Source organism: Corella eumyota, chromosome 1, assembly GCF_963082875.1.
Source record: "Corella eumyota chromosome 1, kaCorEumy4.1, whole genome shotgun sequence".
NCBI lineage: Eukaryota > Metazoa > Chordata > Ascidiacea > Phlebobranchia > Corellidae > Corella > Corella eumyota.
Window position 1 is genome coordinate 1,086,562 of NC_137490.1, and position 16,577 is coordinate 1,103,138.

General features: G+C 30.2%; 4 protein-coding genes across 5 annotated transcripts; 2 read left to right on the plus strand and 2 right to left on the minus strand.

Moving 5' to 3' along the window:
- Positions 1-1,236: 1,236 nt before the first annotated feature.
- LOC145757372 (acyl-CoA dehydrogenase family member 11-like) lies at positions 1,237-3,547 on the minus strand. 2 transcript variants are annotated; one of them, XM_082572436.1, is made up of 2 exons: positions 2,931-3,547; positions 1,237-2,864 (listed from the first exon to the last, which is right to left on the minus strand). In XM_082572436.1, exons 1-2 carry the CDS (start codon positions 3,385-3,387, stop codon positions 1,504-1,506), a joined length of 1,818 nt encoding a protein of 605 aa, XP_082428562.1. In that variant the 5' UTR covers positions 3,388-3,547; the 3' UTR covers positions 1,237-1,503. The 2 variants fall into 2 exon arrangements, with proteins under 2 accessions (XP_082428562.1, XP_082428561.1); XM_082572435.1 differs by having other exon boundaries at positions 1,237-3,547.
- A 380-nt stretch (positions 3,548-3,927) lies between these two features.
- On the plus strand, positions 3,928-7,119 carry LOC145763412 (mitochondrial fission process protein 1-like). Its single transcript, XM_082574854.1, has 6 exons — positions 3,928-3,967; positions 4,363-4,421; positions 4,757-4,902; positions 5,479-5,575; positions 6,278-6,419; positions 6,954-7,119. Exons 2-6 carry the CDS (start codon positions 4,367-4,369, stop codon positions 7,015-7,017), a joined length of 504 nt encoding a protein of 167 aa, XP_082430980.1. The 5' UTR covers positions 3,928-3,967; positions 4,363-4,366; the 3' UTR covers positions 7,018-7,119.
- A 162-nt stretch (positions 7,120-7,281) lies between these two features.
- On the plus strand, positions 7,282-11,342 carry LOC145756083 (dehydrogenase/reductase SDR family member 1-like). The gene is made up of 8 exons (XM_082572325.1): positions 7,282-7,428; positions 7,506-7,652; positions 8,224-8,303; positions 8,803-8,935; positions 9,370-9,516; positions 9,881-9,950; positions 10,396-10,476; positions 11,034-11,342. The coding sequence occupies exons 1-8, from the start codon at positions 7,282-7,284 to the stop codon at positions 11,201-11,203; spliced, it is 975 nt and encodes a 324-aa protein (XP_082428451.1). The 3' UTR covers positions 11,204-11,342.
- Positions 11,343-11,539: 197 nt separating this feature from the next.
- On the minus strand, positions 11,540-16,318 carry LOC145745888 (lipoamide acyltransferase component of branched-chain alpha-keto acid dehydrogenase complex, mitochondrial-like). The gene is made up of 8 exons (XM_082564072.1): positions 15,985-16,318; positions 15,582-15,744; positions 15,127-15,257; positions 14,645-14,779; positions 14,079-14,315; positions 13,500-13,691; positions 13,233-13,304; positions 11,540-12,592 (listed from the first exon to the last, which is right to left on the minus strand). The coding sequence occupies exons 1-8, from the start codon at positions 16,291-16,293 to the stop codon at positions 12,425-12,427; spliced, it is 1,407 nt and encodes a 468-aa protein (XP_082420198.1). The 5' UTR covers positions 16,294-16,318; the 3' UTR covers positions 11,540-12,424.
- Between the last annotated feature and the right edge of the window lie 259 nt (positions 16,319-16,577).

Here is a 16,577-nt window from a genome sequence, read left to right on the forward strand (position 1 = left end):
AAACACGTTCCAACAGCGCACCCTTATCACAATAAGCTGATACGTAAAAGATAATAAAGAAATTATCCAAAAGTAATTACCAAACTGTTATTTCAGGTTTCCTGATCTTTTTGTTACGTTTTGTTCGTGATGCCGAAATAAGAAACGAAATCAAGTTGGCAATAAGAAACAACGAAGTTCGCTTGGCGGTCGTTAACGCTAATGACAATTCTTAAAGTAGTAGTGCTTTCAACTATGTAGTAAAAGTCGTCTTATCTGTTTATTCTCTACTATTAAAGAGCCCTTTATAACATGTATTTAACATGTTGTTGAATTGTAGTTCGACTTATTATTAAGATTCCGCCTTTAACTTTAACTTAATATAATTCTGCCTTGTTAACGTTTATGTTTGCGCGACTTAAACACAGAGTAACATAAGTTACTCCGACCCAGTCTCGAGTTGCCTGTGGCAGTTTGGGATATTATAGAGACTATAATTGCCCGGTAATTAAGCTGCTGATTAAGTGCTGGCTCAGCAGGAGTTTATACCGTTTATAGCGCCTTCCTCAAGGGCGCTACAGCATGAGATCAGTGGGGATTGAACCCACGACCTCATGTGTGGGGTAGCAAGTTTTCTTACCACTACACCACGCTGCCGGTAACTTTTATAAGTATGGTGAATTACTTTTATTTAATATTAACATTTTTGGCCTAAACTCTTGGTAGTGTCACTGAAATAAAATATAGTTTTTTGTGTTGTAAATTATGATTTGATTTTTAAGAAATATTGGGTAGCAAAATTGGCTAATTTAAACTAGTAATTACGCGAATTATTGTAAAATACGCGGTCCAGAATTAATCTTTTTTTTTACTATACTTATATGACATAAATTTTGTCTAACTTCCCGCCTTCATAGGCCTAAAACTTTTTTGGTATAGTTAAGTTTAAAACAACGATTTATACCTAAAAAAACGTCATAATCAGTCACGTGTCCAATGTAAGATGACAACCTTACAAGGTGGCCTCCCCTTTAACAAATCAATGGTCGTATATACATTGAACAAATGTATTTTCTAAAATATAAGTTATAATGTTTAGATAGAGAAATAGATTATATTTAAACTTGTAATTTTCAAAATTAGCAATCAGTTTAGACCAGTGTAAATTGTATATTAGGCCTTCCTCCATTTGTTTTTTAAAGAACTGAACCAAGAGATTCTATATGGGATTTAAATTTTATCATCATTTTAACTTGACAATATTTTAATTTATTTATGCAAAATAACAAAATCCATTTCAAAACCCAACAATAACTGTATGAAATTATGGTTATAGATTAAATCTGGATTTTAATGGTTGCAAATTTAAATAAAAACAACATACCTATAACATGAAAATTTAAAAATTTAAAAACTATTAATAGTTGCATAATTGTAGTTAATTTTTTTATATATACAGTAATAAAGATGCCAAAAAGTAATACATTAAAAGAATCAGAATTGTCTTTATATTACATTTGAATTTTAAAACACAAGTTCCCTATCCAAAATTTGAGCCTTTGTACTATAAGCTCCAATCCTTAAATTACTGGCAACTGGGCACAAGTCCGTATTACACCACATTACTGCAGCATGTACGTCTGCCTTAGTGGCACCCTCCCATGCTGCATGTTCTACTAATAACATAGCTGAGTAAATGCGAGCTAGGGTGTAGGAGAAATCACGCGCTGATAAGAACATTGTTTGCGGATCCATTTTCGAAAATTGGCTAATAAAAGCTCTTAGGTCACCGGTTGCAATCTGAATTTTAGCTGTTGGGTTTCGCAAATCTTTGATGCCACGATCACTTACATTGCCTAAGCGTTTATTTATTTCCATAAAAAATGAATTAAGTACCTCACCTTTTGATTTAGCAACTGCACGTAAGGTATCTAGAGATAGAATATTAGTCGTACCTTCCCATATACTTAAGACTTGTGAGTCTCGCAATAAACTAGGTAGTCCGGTGTCTTCTAAATACCCTGCTCCTCCAAAGCTCTCAAGACCTTCAGATATCATAGCAATTGATTGCTTGGCTGTGTATAACTTACACACTGGTGTTAACAGTCTTAGAAGATCAGTATCTTCTTTGGTAGCTGTGTTGAGTTCGGTTTTACCGAGTAATAAAACAGTCTCAAAAGTTAGCAAAGTTGCAGCCCTGCTTTCCACATCAATTCGTGCCAGGGTTTGCACATGTAGTGGATGGTCAACTAACAATTGACCAAAGGCCTTACGCTTAGTTGCATAGTCCTTGGATAAAAGTAGAATTCTTCGTATTGGTGCAGCAGACATGATCGAATTATGAATCCTAGTTAAAGTTAACATTCCTGATATCAGTTTAATTCCCCTACCCGGCTGTCCTATTAGTTGTGCTTTAGTACCATCTAATATCATTTCAGCTGTTGGCAATTGCCTTGTTCCTAGTTTATCCTTAAGTCTTGTTAATTGTAATCCATTCAAACCTGACACTTTATTTGATTTATCTCTAGTTTCAACATAAAATAAAGAAATACCTTTTGTTCCTGGTATGGTGTTGTCATTTTCATCTACAATTCGAGCCAATGTGAGAGCCATGTCAGCATCAGTTGCCGATGTAAACCACTTATAACCATTCAACTTGTAACTACCGTCTGGTTGTTTGTACGCAATTGTTTCTGTGGCATTCGCAACATCCGAACCTCCCTGCTTTTCTGTCATCCACTGACCAGAAGTCCAAAAATCATTAGGGTCCAAACTTGTTAGTTTATTAAATGCAGTCTGGAGTTCACTATCCGGATTGTCTTTTAATACATTTTCCAAGACTTTTGCAGCACCATCTACCATAGCTAAAGGACAGGAATATAAACCTGATGAAGGAGCAAATATAAACAATTTCATCATTTGATAAAGTCTACTATATTCTCCATATTTACGTTTATAACCATGCCCAACTACTCCTTCCTTTGCAGATATTGATTTCATTTCTTTCCATGCTGAGCAGGTATTAACTTCATCAATTCTATTACCCCATGCATCGTACTGGGTTAAGCTTGGTGGATTTAATTCACATTCTCTGCCCAGATCATTGATTTTATTCGCAACTTCATTCCCAAGTCTAACAAAATCTAATTCTATTTCCTTAAAGAAGTGTTCGGGAAAATGACGTTTTGCGAAAGATTGTAAAAATTTATCACTGGTATATGGGTTCTTTAAAACAGGTAAAACTTGTGTAAAATCTCCTGTATTTTCGTGTTTAAATTGCTCAGATTTCTTTAAATTATTGCGATTTGTTGATTTTGTAATCTCTTCATTTGCTATAACTTTAGTTGAATATTTAAAGCTCTTACAGTTATTTGTAACTTTCAACGAACTTCTTTTAAGAAATAACATTCTTAAACTACATTACAAAACTGCAATGTCAGAATGTTGCAATAGGATTAAGATCAGATGATATCCCATAAAACAAAACGAAGTTAAAGTAAATATGACCTTCCTACATTACAATTAAACATTAACTAAAATCCGGATATGTCAAAGCACAACGTTCTGACGTTTGTAAAACGTTTGGAACTAAACAGTTGAATTAACAAACTGCTAACTTATTTTAACAGTTACCCTTTTAGAAAAAAATATCATAAACCGGGTTAGGTTATTTATTAATAAAATAAAAATTTTTTTAATAATGAATTGCAAAAGTGAATAACTTAATTTTTTGAACTTACAAGGATGGAAATAAGGATAAATTTTCAAATTAAATTCTAGTTTTAATCTTAAATTTGGGGGATCCCCCTTGCATAGTAAACATTGTCCACGAGGTTAAGGCAATGACTTCATAAACTCACATGACGTAACAATTAGCGTAGTTTATTACGTCATATTTATAAAAAATGACGTTACCTTTATCCCACAGTAATTTGTGCAGTCCAACTTCGAAAAGTGTTGATAAAATTACGTTTGAAAACAAAACAAGGTATGAAAATGCTTATCTACCAACTGACCGAGATTTCATGTAAAATACTGGCAGCGTGGTGTAGTGGTCAGAACACGTCCTACACTATGTGAGGTTCTGGGTTCCATCCCCAATGAAATCATGCTGTAGCGCCCTTGAGTTAGGTGCTTTAACAGTGTTAACTCCTGCTGAGCCAGCACTTAATCAGTCAGCAGCATAATTATCGGGCAACTATAATCTATAATATCCCAAACTGCAACAGGCAACTCGAGACTGGGTCGGAGTAACCAATGTTACTCTATGTTTAGGTCGTGACGTCGACCTTTTCACATCAAGTATGAATAAATATGAAAAAAATTATAACCTTTACTCAGGGTTTTTTTAATAGTTGTTAATTAATTTTTTAATTTTATTAGGTCAATGAGCAATGAGAAAAAATACGACATTTTTAGGGATTCACTGTTGAGATATTTAGGTTGGTTTTATTTATGACTTTTATTGTACATTAAAGAAAATGTGATTTTTTTATATTAAATAAAACAAGCAAAAATAATATTAGGTTTGGTGACCATGCCATAACATACTTAAAATCTTTATATAAACATTAATATTTTTGGCATGTTTTAAATCATTAAATTGATTTTGTCATTTTTTCCCGCCGCATTGTTGTAATATTAATTGTATATCTTACTTATTATTTTCTTTTATCAATGCACGAAAAACCCTTTTTGTTTAAAGAATTATAAATTTAAAAAATAAATCTCCAAAAAAATGATTTCAAAACTTTTCTCAATTTTCGTTGTTTTCCAGGATATGCAAATGAGGTGGGAGAAGCGTTTCGAAGTTTGGTTCCAAGATTTTATGTAAATGGAAGTTATGTGGTGGCTAGTTCTTATGTTGTTGCAGATGCTTTTCATAAATATCAAACCACACAAGAACAAGTGGAACTAATAAAGGTTAATTATTGTTTTAAATTTAATTTTAATTTTTTAATTGCAATTCTTTTTTTAAATTTAAGCTAGTATTTTAATATAATATTTAAGTTCTTATTTATTATTTGTTTTAAATATGATCTAATTTATGCATATGCTTTTTTTATAAAATGACATATATATATATACAATTTACCGACAGCGTGGTGTAGTGGTAAAAACACTTGCTACACCAAAGGTTGTGGATTTAATCCTCACTGCTCTCATGCTGTAGTGCCCTTGAGTAAGTCGCTATAAACAATATAAACTCCTGCTGAGCCAGCACTTAATCAGCAGCATAATTATCGGGCAATTATAATCAATAAAACCCCAAACTGCTAAAAGCAAATCGAGACTGGGTCGGAGTAACTGAGGTTAGTCTATGTTAAGGTCGCGCATTAGACCTTCTCACATCGAGGATAAACATATATATAAAAAAAGATATTTAAAGTTGATTTTTTTGTAAATGATTACAAATATTACAGTTGAACACCCTTTTTTTTTTCTCAAATTTTTATTTTCATATCTTCACCTAATTTTTTATTTAAATTGATTTTATAGCAAGGTGAAATAGTATCTAATCCTCCTCAATTTTCTCCAGTTATTTCTGGTGTTGATGCATTGATCTGGCAATCTTTAGCTTCAGTCATTATTCCAGGTAACAATGAGTCTTCTTTGTATAATAAAGGCAGTTTTAATAATTTTATTAAGAAATAAAATAACAAAACAATAAGTGCTCATTAAAACTTAAGCAACCCATAACAACGGTTTAAGATGGCCTTTATTTTATTTAGAATAAATTTAAAGTGCTGGGCTAAATCCCAACTGCTTTAATGTTGTATTATGCTTAATTATGGCATAAAAACTGTATACTCATGTTGAGCTAAAAACCAATTGTCAAATTAATTATTGATATTTAAGCATTTTTTGAATTAAATACCTGCAAATCTAACTGTTTTAGTAGACGCTATTTGATAACCTGCTTAATTGTCGGATTTTTTAATTGTCATATTATGGTTGCAACTCTCAACTAATATTTTCCTGAGATACTTTTTTCACAAATAGAGCACATTACAAATAGTGGTTTTATTTATTTTGTAGGTTTATCAATTAGAAATGAATATATATTTTTTACTAAGCTTTTTTATATATAGATGAAGTTTGAGGTTAACTGCAGTTCATTACAGTCTACAATATATGACACAGCAAAATTTTCTTTACCATTTTAATGACACATAAATTCTGTTGCGATACTTATTATTTACTTAAATTTTTAATACTTAACCAAGGTTAATTATTTCTTTGTTTTATAAAATCTTTTGTTTGTTTTACATTAAAACTAAACCTTTAAACATTACAGGTTTTACAATAAACAGGTTGTGCGCTGGTTCTATGTTTACTCTGCAGAAACTTTCTAGAAAAACTTCAAATTCTTTTAAAAAATGGACTGTTACAGCTATAGGATTGCTAGCAATACCATTTATTATTAGACCTATAGATGAGTAAGTTGATATTAGTTAGTAAGTTAAAAAATTTTAATAATTAAATTTTACTTAAAACTTTAAAAAAAGGTAATTTAAAATTGCTAGTTTTTTGAACTAATTAAAAAATAAGATTTTGATAAGCCTATAGTGATTAATATCTCTATTTTATAACTTTATATATGGTATAACAATTTACATTTTATCTTGTTTTGGAATGACAATTAATTAAAAAATTGTATTTTCATAAAAACCCGCAGCGTGGTGTAGTGGTCAAAACGCTTACAACAATACATAAGGTCCTGGGTTCGATCCCCACTGCTCTCATGCTGTAGTGCCCTAAAGTAAGGTATTATAAACGGTTTGAACTACTGCTAAGTCAACACTTAATCAGCAGTATAATTATCGGGCAATTATAATCTATAATATTTCAAACTGCCACAGGCAACTTGAGACTAGGTCAGGGTACGGTTGTTACTCTATGTTAAGGTTGTAAAGATGACCTTCCCACATCGAGGATAAAGATATATATTAAAAAAAACTTTTTATTTTAAGGGGTGTTCATTTATTTATGGATGGTACAGTTAGAAAAATTTACAAGAAAACAAAAGAGAATTAAAAAAGACAAAATATTTAGAAATTTATAAGTCCTTAAAATATTTATTTTATTTCATTCTGCAACCATTGCTACCCCAAATTTAGTATTTATTTTTATTTTATTTTTTTCTTGGTTTTTAGCCTTTAAATATTACAAAACTACTTATATGATTTAATTTATTTATATTGTTAAGTTAATAAAATAACAATCTTTTTGTTTGTTTATAAAATTGTTATTTTTTTTCTTATAGATATTAGGGTTTTTAATTTTAAAAATATCAAAAAAATGCCAAATTTGTACGGTAAAGTTTGTCTGGTAACTGGAGCCTCAAGAGGACTGGGAAGAGGAATTGCAATTCAACTTGCAACAAGTGGAGCTACTTGTTACATCACAGGAAGAAACAAAGACACACTTGTTAAAGTTCAAGAGGAGGTTTGTTGTGTCATTATTAGGTTTTATAACAGTTAATTATATCTAATTTTAATAATATTAACTATCGATATTTTAAGGTTAAATCCCGGGGCTCTACTGGCAAGATAATTCCAATAGAATGCGATCATTCAAATGATAAAAGCATTGAAGAACTTTTTGCTCAAATAGCTCAAGAACAAAATAAACTGGACTTACTGGTCAACAATGCTTATGCTGCAGTTAAGGTAAAATATATGAGTTTTAGTGTGTTTATGTTTATTATTTATTTATTCTCAATGTAAAAAAGTCAACTTCACGCTAAACATTACACTTCAATATATAAGGTCTTTTCCCACTGCTTCCACGTTGTAGCATTCTTGAGTAAGGTGCTATAAACAATATAAACTCCTGCTAAGCCAGGACTTAATCAGCAGTATAATTATCGGGCAAATATAATCTATAATATCCCAAACTGCCAAATATTAACTCGAGACTGGGTTAGAGTAGCTGATGTTACTCTATGTTTAGGTTGTGAAGTCGTCCTTTCCACATCGAGGATAAATAAATAAATAAAAAAAACATAAAGCAACTATTGTTACCCCGACTTAGCCTCAAGTTGCCTTTGCCAGTTTAAGATATTATAGATTGTAATTGTACAAAAATGAATCTGCTGTTTGGTTTTGGCTGGGTAAGAGTTCATACCATTTATAGCAATTAAAAAACATAGAAGCAGTAGGGATTAAACCACTTTATGTAGTAAAGCCAAGTGTTTTTACCACACCACTGGTATTGTGTTTAACCATAAATATTTTCTAGTATATAATGGATGAAGCAAAGAAGCCTTTCTGGGATCAACCAACAGAAGGCTGGGATGCAATCAACAATGTGGGATTAAGGTAAGGGATTATACTAAAGTTAAATATTAAATATATTTCATAGACTAAAGACCTAAATGTTATGCGAACCCTTACAATGTTATTTTGTCTGTAAGTAAAGTGTAACTAGTACCTTCTAGTAAGAAGACTTTGCAAGAGTAAATATGTATGTAATGTTTAGACTGTAGACTCCTTTTTTTTGCATTATGTTGTTTTATTTTAAACATTTTATATAATTTATTGTATTCATTTATCATTGATGTAAAAAGTTAGTTCTTTCAAACTTAAATATAGAGTAACAATTTATACTCGGACTCAGTTTGAAGTAGTTTTTGTCAGTTTCGAATATTATAGATTATAACTGGCTGATAATTAAGCTGCTGATTTAGTGTTTGCTTAGCAGGAGTTTATACCATTTCCAGTATCTTACTAAAGGTAACTACAGCATGTAAGGAAATCCCAAGAGCTTATGTGGTAAAATCCAACAAAAGTTATCTATTTAACATAAAATTGTTTTTAGAAACCATTTCTTGTGTTCTACTCATGCTTCTAGAATGATGGTGCCCAAAAGAAGTGGATTAATTGTGAATATCAGCTCAGTTGGGGGAGTTATTTACTTTCAAACTCCAGCTTATGGGATAGGAAAGTCTGGGGTAGGTTATTATGAGATATTAAAATAAATGATCAGTATTTTATATAAGCAAATATTTTTCTGAAAATCCAAACTTATAGTCTTTTTAAAATCAATTTGGGTTATGAAAATTATGCACATAAAATCCTGAGTTCGATTCCAACTGCTCTCATTTTGTTGTGCTCTTCAGTAAAGCGCTATAAATGGTATAAACTCTTGCTCTTTAAAAAGACTGATTACCAGCCCAATTTCCGGGCAATTATAATCTATATTATCCCAAACTTTCACAGGCAACTCGAGACTGGGTCGGAGTTACTTATGTTACTCTATGTTTAGGTCAAGGTTGACCTTTCCACATTGAGAATAAGTAAATATGAGAAAAAAGATTGAAAACTTATATGTAAAATAATAAAAAGAATATTATAAAAATTACTAAATTCAAATATTCTCTCACAGAAAGACAGAATGGCAAAGGATTGTGCCAAAGACTTGGAGAAATACAATGTGGCTTATATTTCTTTATGGCCTGGTCCAGTAAGAACAGAACTTATAACTGAACTTATCATGAATGCACCGCCAGAAGAAGTACAAAAACAAGCTAATGTAAGTAAAATGTAAAACTTTTTTTAACTTTTATTTTGTTTTACATAACATGCTTTTTTATGTATTTATTTATACTCAATGTAAGAAGGTAGACCTTACAGTTTTACATAGAGTAACATTTGTTACCCTGACCCAGTCTCGAGTTGCCTGTGGCAGTTTAGGATATTATATATTATAATTACCCGATAATTATGTTGCTGATTAAGTGCTGGCTTAGCAGGAGTCCATATCGTTAAGCCCCTCACTTTAATGCCCTACAAAATGCAAGCATTTGGAATTAAACCCAGAACCTTAGGCAGTAAAGACAAGTTATAATATTGAGAACACTTAAAATCTATTACACTCTTATTAATTTAATTTTCAGTTAAACTGGCTATTTGAAAATGGTGAAAGTACAGAATTTTCTGGAAAGTGCATCTCCCATCTTCTGCTGGGTAAAATATTAATTTATATATAATGTAGATTAGTGGACTATATATATATATACTTATAAACATAAGTGGTATAAACTTCTGATGAGCCAATACTTAACTAGCAGTTTAATTATCAGGAAATTATAATCTAAATAATATCCTAAACTGCCACGGGCAACTTTAGACTGGGTCGAGGTAACTAATGTTACTCTATGTTTAAATTGTGAAGTTAACCTTCCAACATCGAGGATAAAGATATATACAAAAAAAATATATATTTATGTATGTTCAATTTATAAGCCTACAAAATATATTAAACTGCCATTTGTGGTGTGCAGGTAAATTATCACAGGCCAATAGTAGTTAGGAGTTGCAACTATGCTACGACAATTAAAGCCCCGATTCTAGATCTAGCCATTAACTTGTATGTTACAAAATATTTTATTTTTGTTATCTTATTTTTAAGATAAAAATATAATGGATAGAAGTGGTCAAATCTTATGGACAACTGATCTAGCAAACGAATTTGATTTTAAAGACATTGATGGTATGTTAAAATTGTGATGCAAAATAAATGTAATTTTTTTGATTGCATTGTTATGGTTTTATGTTGTAATACTTTTAGTAAAATATGTTTTATATAAATTTTCATACATAGTTAATGTAAACCAGCAGCTTGGTGTAGTGGTTAGAACACTTGACTTCACTACATAAGGTTATGGGTTCGATTCCTGCTGCTTTCATGTCTGTAATGTCCTTTAGAAAGGCATTTTAAACGGTATAAACAATTGTAATCAAATGCCGGCAGTGTGGTGTAGTGGCAAGAACACTTGCTACATCACCCACGAGGTAGTTGGTTCAATCCCCACTGATCTTCTACAAACGGTACAACTCCTGCTAAGCCAGCACTTAATCAGCAGCATAATTATTGGGCAATTATAATCTATAATATTCCGAACTGGCACAGGCAACTCGAGACTGGTTTGGAGTAACTGATACGCATTCGACTTTTTCACATCGAAGATAAAGATATAGACAAAAAAAAATGTTAGAAGTTTTTTTAAAGTTATGCTTATATCTACACCATGCTGCCTTTCTGTTTAGGACGCAATCCTGTTAGCATGCGATCAGTTAAAAGCATTATGGCTGGTGTTGGTTTGCTTGGTTTAAGTGGCTACATCCCATCATGGCTTAAGTTTCCCTTATGGTTGTTTCTAAGCATGGCTTCCCGACAGAAAGTTAAACAGAGAAAAGAGCAAAGCAAATATGAGTAAGGGTTTCTTTTTAATTTGTAAAATAATTGTTTTAAGAAATGTTTAAGCTGTTAATTATGCTTTTAACTCGTTTTAATTTATTGTTAATTTTATTATTTTAATAACACTGTAACCTATGTTAAGTTGAAATCTAAACTTATAATATTTTCTTATATAGCCTATATAATACTAAACTTTAATAAAATTATTTTTTTAATATTACCTAAATTACAAAAAATTAATTAGTGAAATAATTTAAGTTATTTTTTTAATTAAAATTCTTAATTACCTCACTTCTATTAATCAGTGTTTAATTATTTAAATAAAACGTACTAACAACATTATTAAATATGCAAGCAATATGATAATTTATTTAAATTAACTCACAATGCATTTTAAAATGTACATGATTAATAAATTTATTAAAAATATACAAAATTGGAGAGAATTAAACAGTGGGGTTGTGTATATAGAGTTAAAACCATTGTGTATAATTCAAAACATAAAACTAAATGTCAACATTGTTATATACTGAAAAATGATTTAAATAAATTAGTGACATAAACATTATTACTTTTGGCATGTTTTAAATTATTAAATTGATTTTGTCATTTTTTCCCGTCGCATTGTTGTAATATTAATTGTATATCGTATTTATTATTTACTTTTATCAATGCGCGAAAAACAAAAAAAATAGTGACATAGTATCAAAAACAAGTCTATTAAATGAACATTTTGAAAAAGTGCCATTTTACTGACAAAAAGCCATTTTTTATTCACCCCATTTTACCCTTACCCTTTCTTATAAAAATGCCCTTTAATTACAAAAAAATGTTAACCTAAATTTAGGTAAAATGCTGTTTTTTAAATTTTGTTTTCAGAAATATGTTAATTTGGTCAAATAGCTTTCGGTAACTTGGGCAAAATACCATTTTTAACAGGTTAATAATTAAGCATTATGTTGCAGTTGTTTAAATATGGTGCAGAATTATTTTGTCATAAATATAATTTAAAAGCATTACAAAAATAAATCCAATAAATTACGCAATTTTTTTTAGAAATAGTTTAAAATATAAATTATGTATATATAGCATGATTATAAAAAAAGCTTAACATAGGTGGAAATTTATATGAAATTTTAATACCTAATAATATATGCCAACTAAAGTATTAAATCTAAAATATTTATAAAACACCAAACTGTAATCTATGTGTATGCAACAAATATCAAAAATTTTAAGTTTATTTTAAATGCAACAACATTCGGTTTGGTTCCTCTAAATAACTCTTTAAAGTATTTGAAAACCTGGCCATTGTAGCTCCCTCAATGACCCTGTGGTCCCCAGACCAACTAAAACACATGATATGAGCTTTCTTTACTTCATTGTTGTGTGTAAAACGTGGCAGCTCCTGTGAATAAAAAAAAAATATAAAAGTTTAATATTTTGATTTATGGTGCAACTTAGGTTTAATCCCATTGCTTCAATGTTTTATTGCTTTTAGTAAGGTGATATAAATGGTATAAACTTTTATCGGGCCAGCAGTTTTTTAACAGATTAATTATTGGGTAATTATTTTTTTACAATATCACAAACTGCCAAAGCCAACTTAAGACTGGGTTGGGGTAACAATTTGACTTTCCAATATATAAAAAAGGGGTTATAATCAAGTTTTTTTAATACACCCTTATAATAAATTGTAAAAAGGTGCAATTTCGGCTAATATTACCCATTTTGTGCCTAATATAAGGCATATGATTGTAATATAAAGGGCCTTTATATGTGCTGCCACAGTATTTATAAAAATAAACAAACATATTAAATTACAAAAATGGTAATATGATATTTTTAAATAAACAATAGTCTACAATATTAAGGTTTGGTATTTAAATATGAAAGTTAATGTATTTTACAATTACAGTAAAGTACTATGCTACTATGATATAAAAGTATTATTGTTGTTTTTTACTTTAATGAAATTTTTTTTAATTTTATCCATATTTATATTAAATAAATTTACACAAAAATGTCAATAACTTGTATTAAAATACCTGTATTCTTCCTAAAGCACCTATAGCCACTTGGGGTGGAAAAATAACAGGTTTTGCATAAGTTCCTCCAATCTAAAACAATAATTAAGTTTTAAATTAAAAATGATTATTTTAGGTTAATTATTCAAATAGTTCAATACATTATTTATATGCAAGGAATTTAATTAAAATTTATTCATATTCTAATCCATATCAACATATTAACAATTTGCTTTTATAAAAGTATGACAACTATCTGTAAAAAAAACAACTGATATAAAAACTTACATTTCCGATATTAGAAAGCCCAAATGTGCCTCCTGTTAAATCATTCGGAGATAATTTATTATTCAACCCAGCTTCAATTAGTCTGTTTAACTCAGATGCTATCTCTAATATAGAAAGCTCCTGGCATTTCTTTACACAGGGTAGTAATAAACCATGAGGTGTATCTGTTGCTATGCTTATATTATGATCAGCCTAAAAACAAGAAAAAACGAAGTTATTATGCATTGTTAGGTTAGCTTTTAATTTAGTATAGTAAAGTAATATAAAAATCCATATAATATGATATTTATTATTACAAGTTGCCCTACGGTAAAGATTTTAATTGCCGTAATTTGGTCACAACACTCAACTAATATTTGCCTGTGGTAATTTACCCGCACACCACAAACAGCAGTTTTTTTTTATTGTATAGGCCTATAAATTGGACATATAGCCACTAACCTTTATTATTTATAGATTGCATTAACTTAATTATAACTGAATAGCAATTTTTTTAAATAAAATTTCGACTAAGAAATTGAAAAAAAATCATATTTTTTAAAACAAAATAGGCTACTGTATAATTACACTTATACTTACTTTATAAATAATATTATCCCCGCTATTATCAATCTGTGAATTGAGAATTGGATAATCGCATAAGGCCAACGATGTTGCTTTCATTATAAAAGGCATGTACGTTAACTTAATTCCTGTGGAGTGTTTAACTTCCTTCTTGAGTTTGGATCGGAGATGGACTAATTCAGTTAAATCATATTCATCGTTGTACCCAAAATGTGGAATTGTTAACGCTGATGTCATGCTAGTGAACATTGCCTAATTTGTGAGGAAAATAAATTAAAGTATTATTCCATGTCTTAAGCATGCTTTCTTTTATTATTTACGTATGCATTTATCCCAACTTGGGAAGGTTAACTTCATGGCCTAAACATAGAGTAACAACAGTTACCCTGACCCAGTCTCGAGTTGACTTTGGTAGATTGAAGTATCAATTATAGTTGCCCAGTAATTAACTTGTCGATAAAACCTAATTTTTTCCTTTTATATTCAGTTTGACAATATATATTTTAACATCGAGTTACACCAAACAGTAAGATAATTAGCAAAATTTAAAACAATTTTGTAAAATTAGGTATTGAATTTACCTTTCTTATTCCCCTGATCGGTTCAACTTTATCACTTTCTAATCTCTCCACTTTAACAACTGGAGTAGGGGGTTGGGTTGGGGTAATATGGGATAAAATATCTTCTTTCAATACCCTTCCATCTTTCCCTGTACCCTGAATGGATTATAAAAATTGTAATTTGTTGTATATAAATTTAAGATTATTTATAGTTTTAATTTGTTAATGCCATATACTGGGTTAACATTGCAGATATATTATAAAATACAAAAACTTTTAAGTTTAGTTGGTTTGGCACTTTTATTACACGCTAAAAACAGTAAAAACTCTTGCTGAGCCAGCACTTTATCAGCAGCATAATTATCGAGCAATTATAATCTATAATATCCCAAACTGCCAATCAAAACTCGAAACTGGTTTGGAGTAACTGTTGTTACTCTATGTTTAGGTTGCGCATTCGACCTTCCCACATCGAGGATAAAGATATATACAAAAAAACTTACTTGAATAGTTGCTAAATTGATGTTGTTTTGTTTTGCTATATGTCGTACAGCTGGGGTGGCAAGTACCTCAATACTTTGACTGGTTGTTGTTTCTACTTTTGTTGTTGTCACTTCTGGTTCAGCAACTACTTCTAAGAAAACAAAAACAAATTTGTTTTGTGGTTGTTAGTACTCTATAATATATAGTAGTACAAGTAATCATTTGACTAAATGGCCGTATTTCTAAAAAATTAAAGAATTTTTTTCAGAGAATGGGGTAGAGGTAGGAAGATTAATAAAAAATGAATATTGTCAAAAAAAGGCATTTTATTTTCACAATTACTGACTCTCTTAATATGTTATCTATCACCCCAATTGACATAACTTTCTGTAATAGCAAAAAAAGGTTCAAGCGATAATAAGCATTTTAAATGTACTAAAAAAACAACCCTATGAGCAGCAATTAAGAATCTAACCTTCTTCCTTTTGTTCAACTGCTGCACTACCTTCTTCCCCTTCTACCTCTATATCAACCAGGGCATCTCCAACTTGAGCAATGGCCCCAACATCGAAATAAAGATTTTTAATCACTCCATCATATCGACTTGTGATGGTAACTGATGCTTTGTCACTTTGAACCTTTGGGGTAAAGAAATTAAATTTGTTAACTTGTTTTTTATTGTAATTTAAAATAATACCCTTTATGTTGGAAGGTTGACTTTACGTCCTAAACATAGAGAAACATAAGTTACCCCGACCAAGTCTTAGGTTGACTTTAACACTTTGGAATATTATAGATTATAAATTTCTGGTAATTTTTTTTATTAAGTGCAAAATAAGGATAAAAATTGTTCTTGCACATATTAAAACAATGCTAACCTCACAAATTTCATCAAATTGTGCCACATCATCCCCAATATTAACGAACCATTCTTTTACTTCAACTTCTTTAATGCCCTCTCCTATATCGGACAACTTAAATGGAATTAATCCACAACATTTAGTAGAAGTATGAAAACATGCTGAACTTGTCAGTTGGGTTGATGTTTTAAAGCTAAATTGGTTAAGTTTTCTTTGTGTGTTGTATTTACGAGTTTGTGGTAATATACGACTTTGCCTTAGCAAGATTGGTCTTCGTATTTTGCTTTGAATGCACAACCTTATGTTCGGAATTTTAGACACAAACATTTTCTAAAAAATATAAAAGATTTAGTCAAAAAGTAAATGGTGATACTAAATGTAAAACCCATATAATTACCCCCGCTTAGTTAAAGAATATAGGGTAAGGACAAGCAGGGCATATGTCAAATTTATTAAAATGTTCTAGTTTGCGATTAATTATGATTTTTTAATCTTTAAGTTTGGTACAGTTTATATTAAAGTTAAATTGTGCTATCCTGCTGCCAAATTTTCTTTTAAGCTATCTCATTAATTCGTTTTTTTTATTTTGCAAAGTGCAAATAAAAACAGAA

What these genes read in the sequence shown, in the direction of transcription:
- LOC145756083 (XM_082572325.1), top strand. Translation starts at nt 7,282, where the DNA reads ATGCCAAATTTGTACGGTAAAGTTTGTCTGGTAACTGGAGCCTCAAGA. An exon ending in ATGGGATAGGAAAGTCTGGG is followed by an intron (nt 8,936 to 9,369) that starts GTAGGTTATTAT and finishes ATTCTCTCACAG; the next exon opens with AAAGACAGAATGGCAAAGGA. An exon ending in AAGTACAAAAACAAGCTAAT is followed by an intron (nt 9,517 to 9,880) that starts GTAAGTAAAATG and finishes TTTAATTTTCAG; the next exon opens with TTAAACTGGCTATTTGAAAA.
- LOC145763412 (XM_082574854.1), top strand. Translation starts at nt 4,367, where the DNA reads ATGAGCAATGAGAAAAAATACGACATTTTTAGGGATTCACTGTTGAGA. An exon ending in TTCACTGTTGAGATATTTAG is followed by an intron (nt 4,422 to 4,756) that starts GTTGGTTTTATT and finishes GTTGTTTTCCAG; the next exon opens with GATATGCAAATGAGGTGGGA. An exon ending in AGCTTCAGTCATTATTCCAG is followed by an intron (nt 5,576 to 6,277) that starts GTAACAATGAGT and finishes TAAACATTACAG; the next exon opens with GTTTTACAATAAACAGGTTG.
- LOC145757372 (XM_082572435.1), bottom strand. Translation starts at nt 3,387, where the DNA reads ATGTTATTTCTTAAAAGAAGTTCGTTGAAAGTTACAAATAACTGTAAG.
- LOC145745888 (XM_082564072.1), bottom strand. Translation starts at nt 16,293, where the DNA reads ATGTTTGTGTCTAAAATTCCGAACATAAGGTTGTGCATTCAAAGCAAA. An exon ending in AGTTGAACAAAAGGAAGAAG is followed by an intron (nt 15,258 to 15,581) that starts GTTAGATTCTTA and finishes TTGTTTTCTTAG; the next exon opens with AAGTAGTTGCTGAACCAGAA. An exon ending in TCAATTTAGCAACTATTCAA is followed by an intron (nt 14,780 to 15,126) that starts GTAAGTTTTTTT and finishes TAATCCATTCAG; the next exon opens with GGTACAGGGAAAGATGGAAG.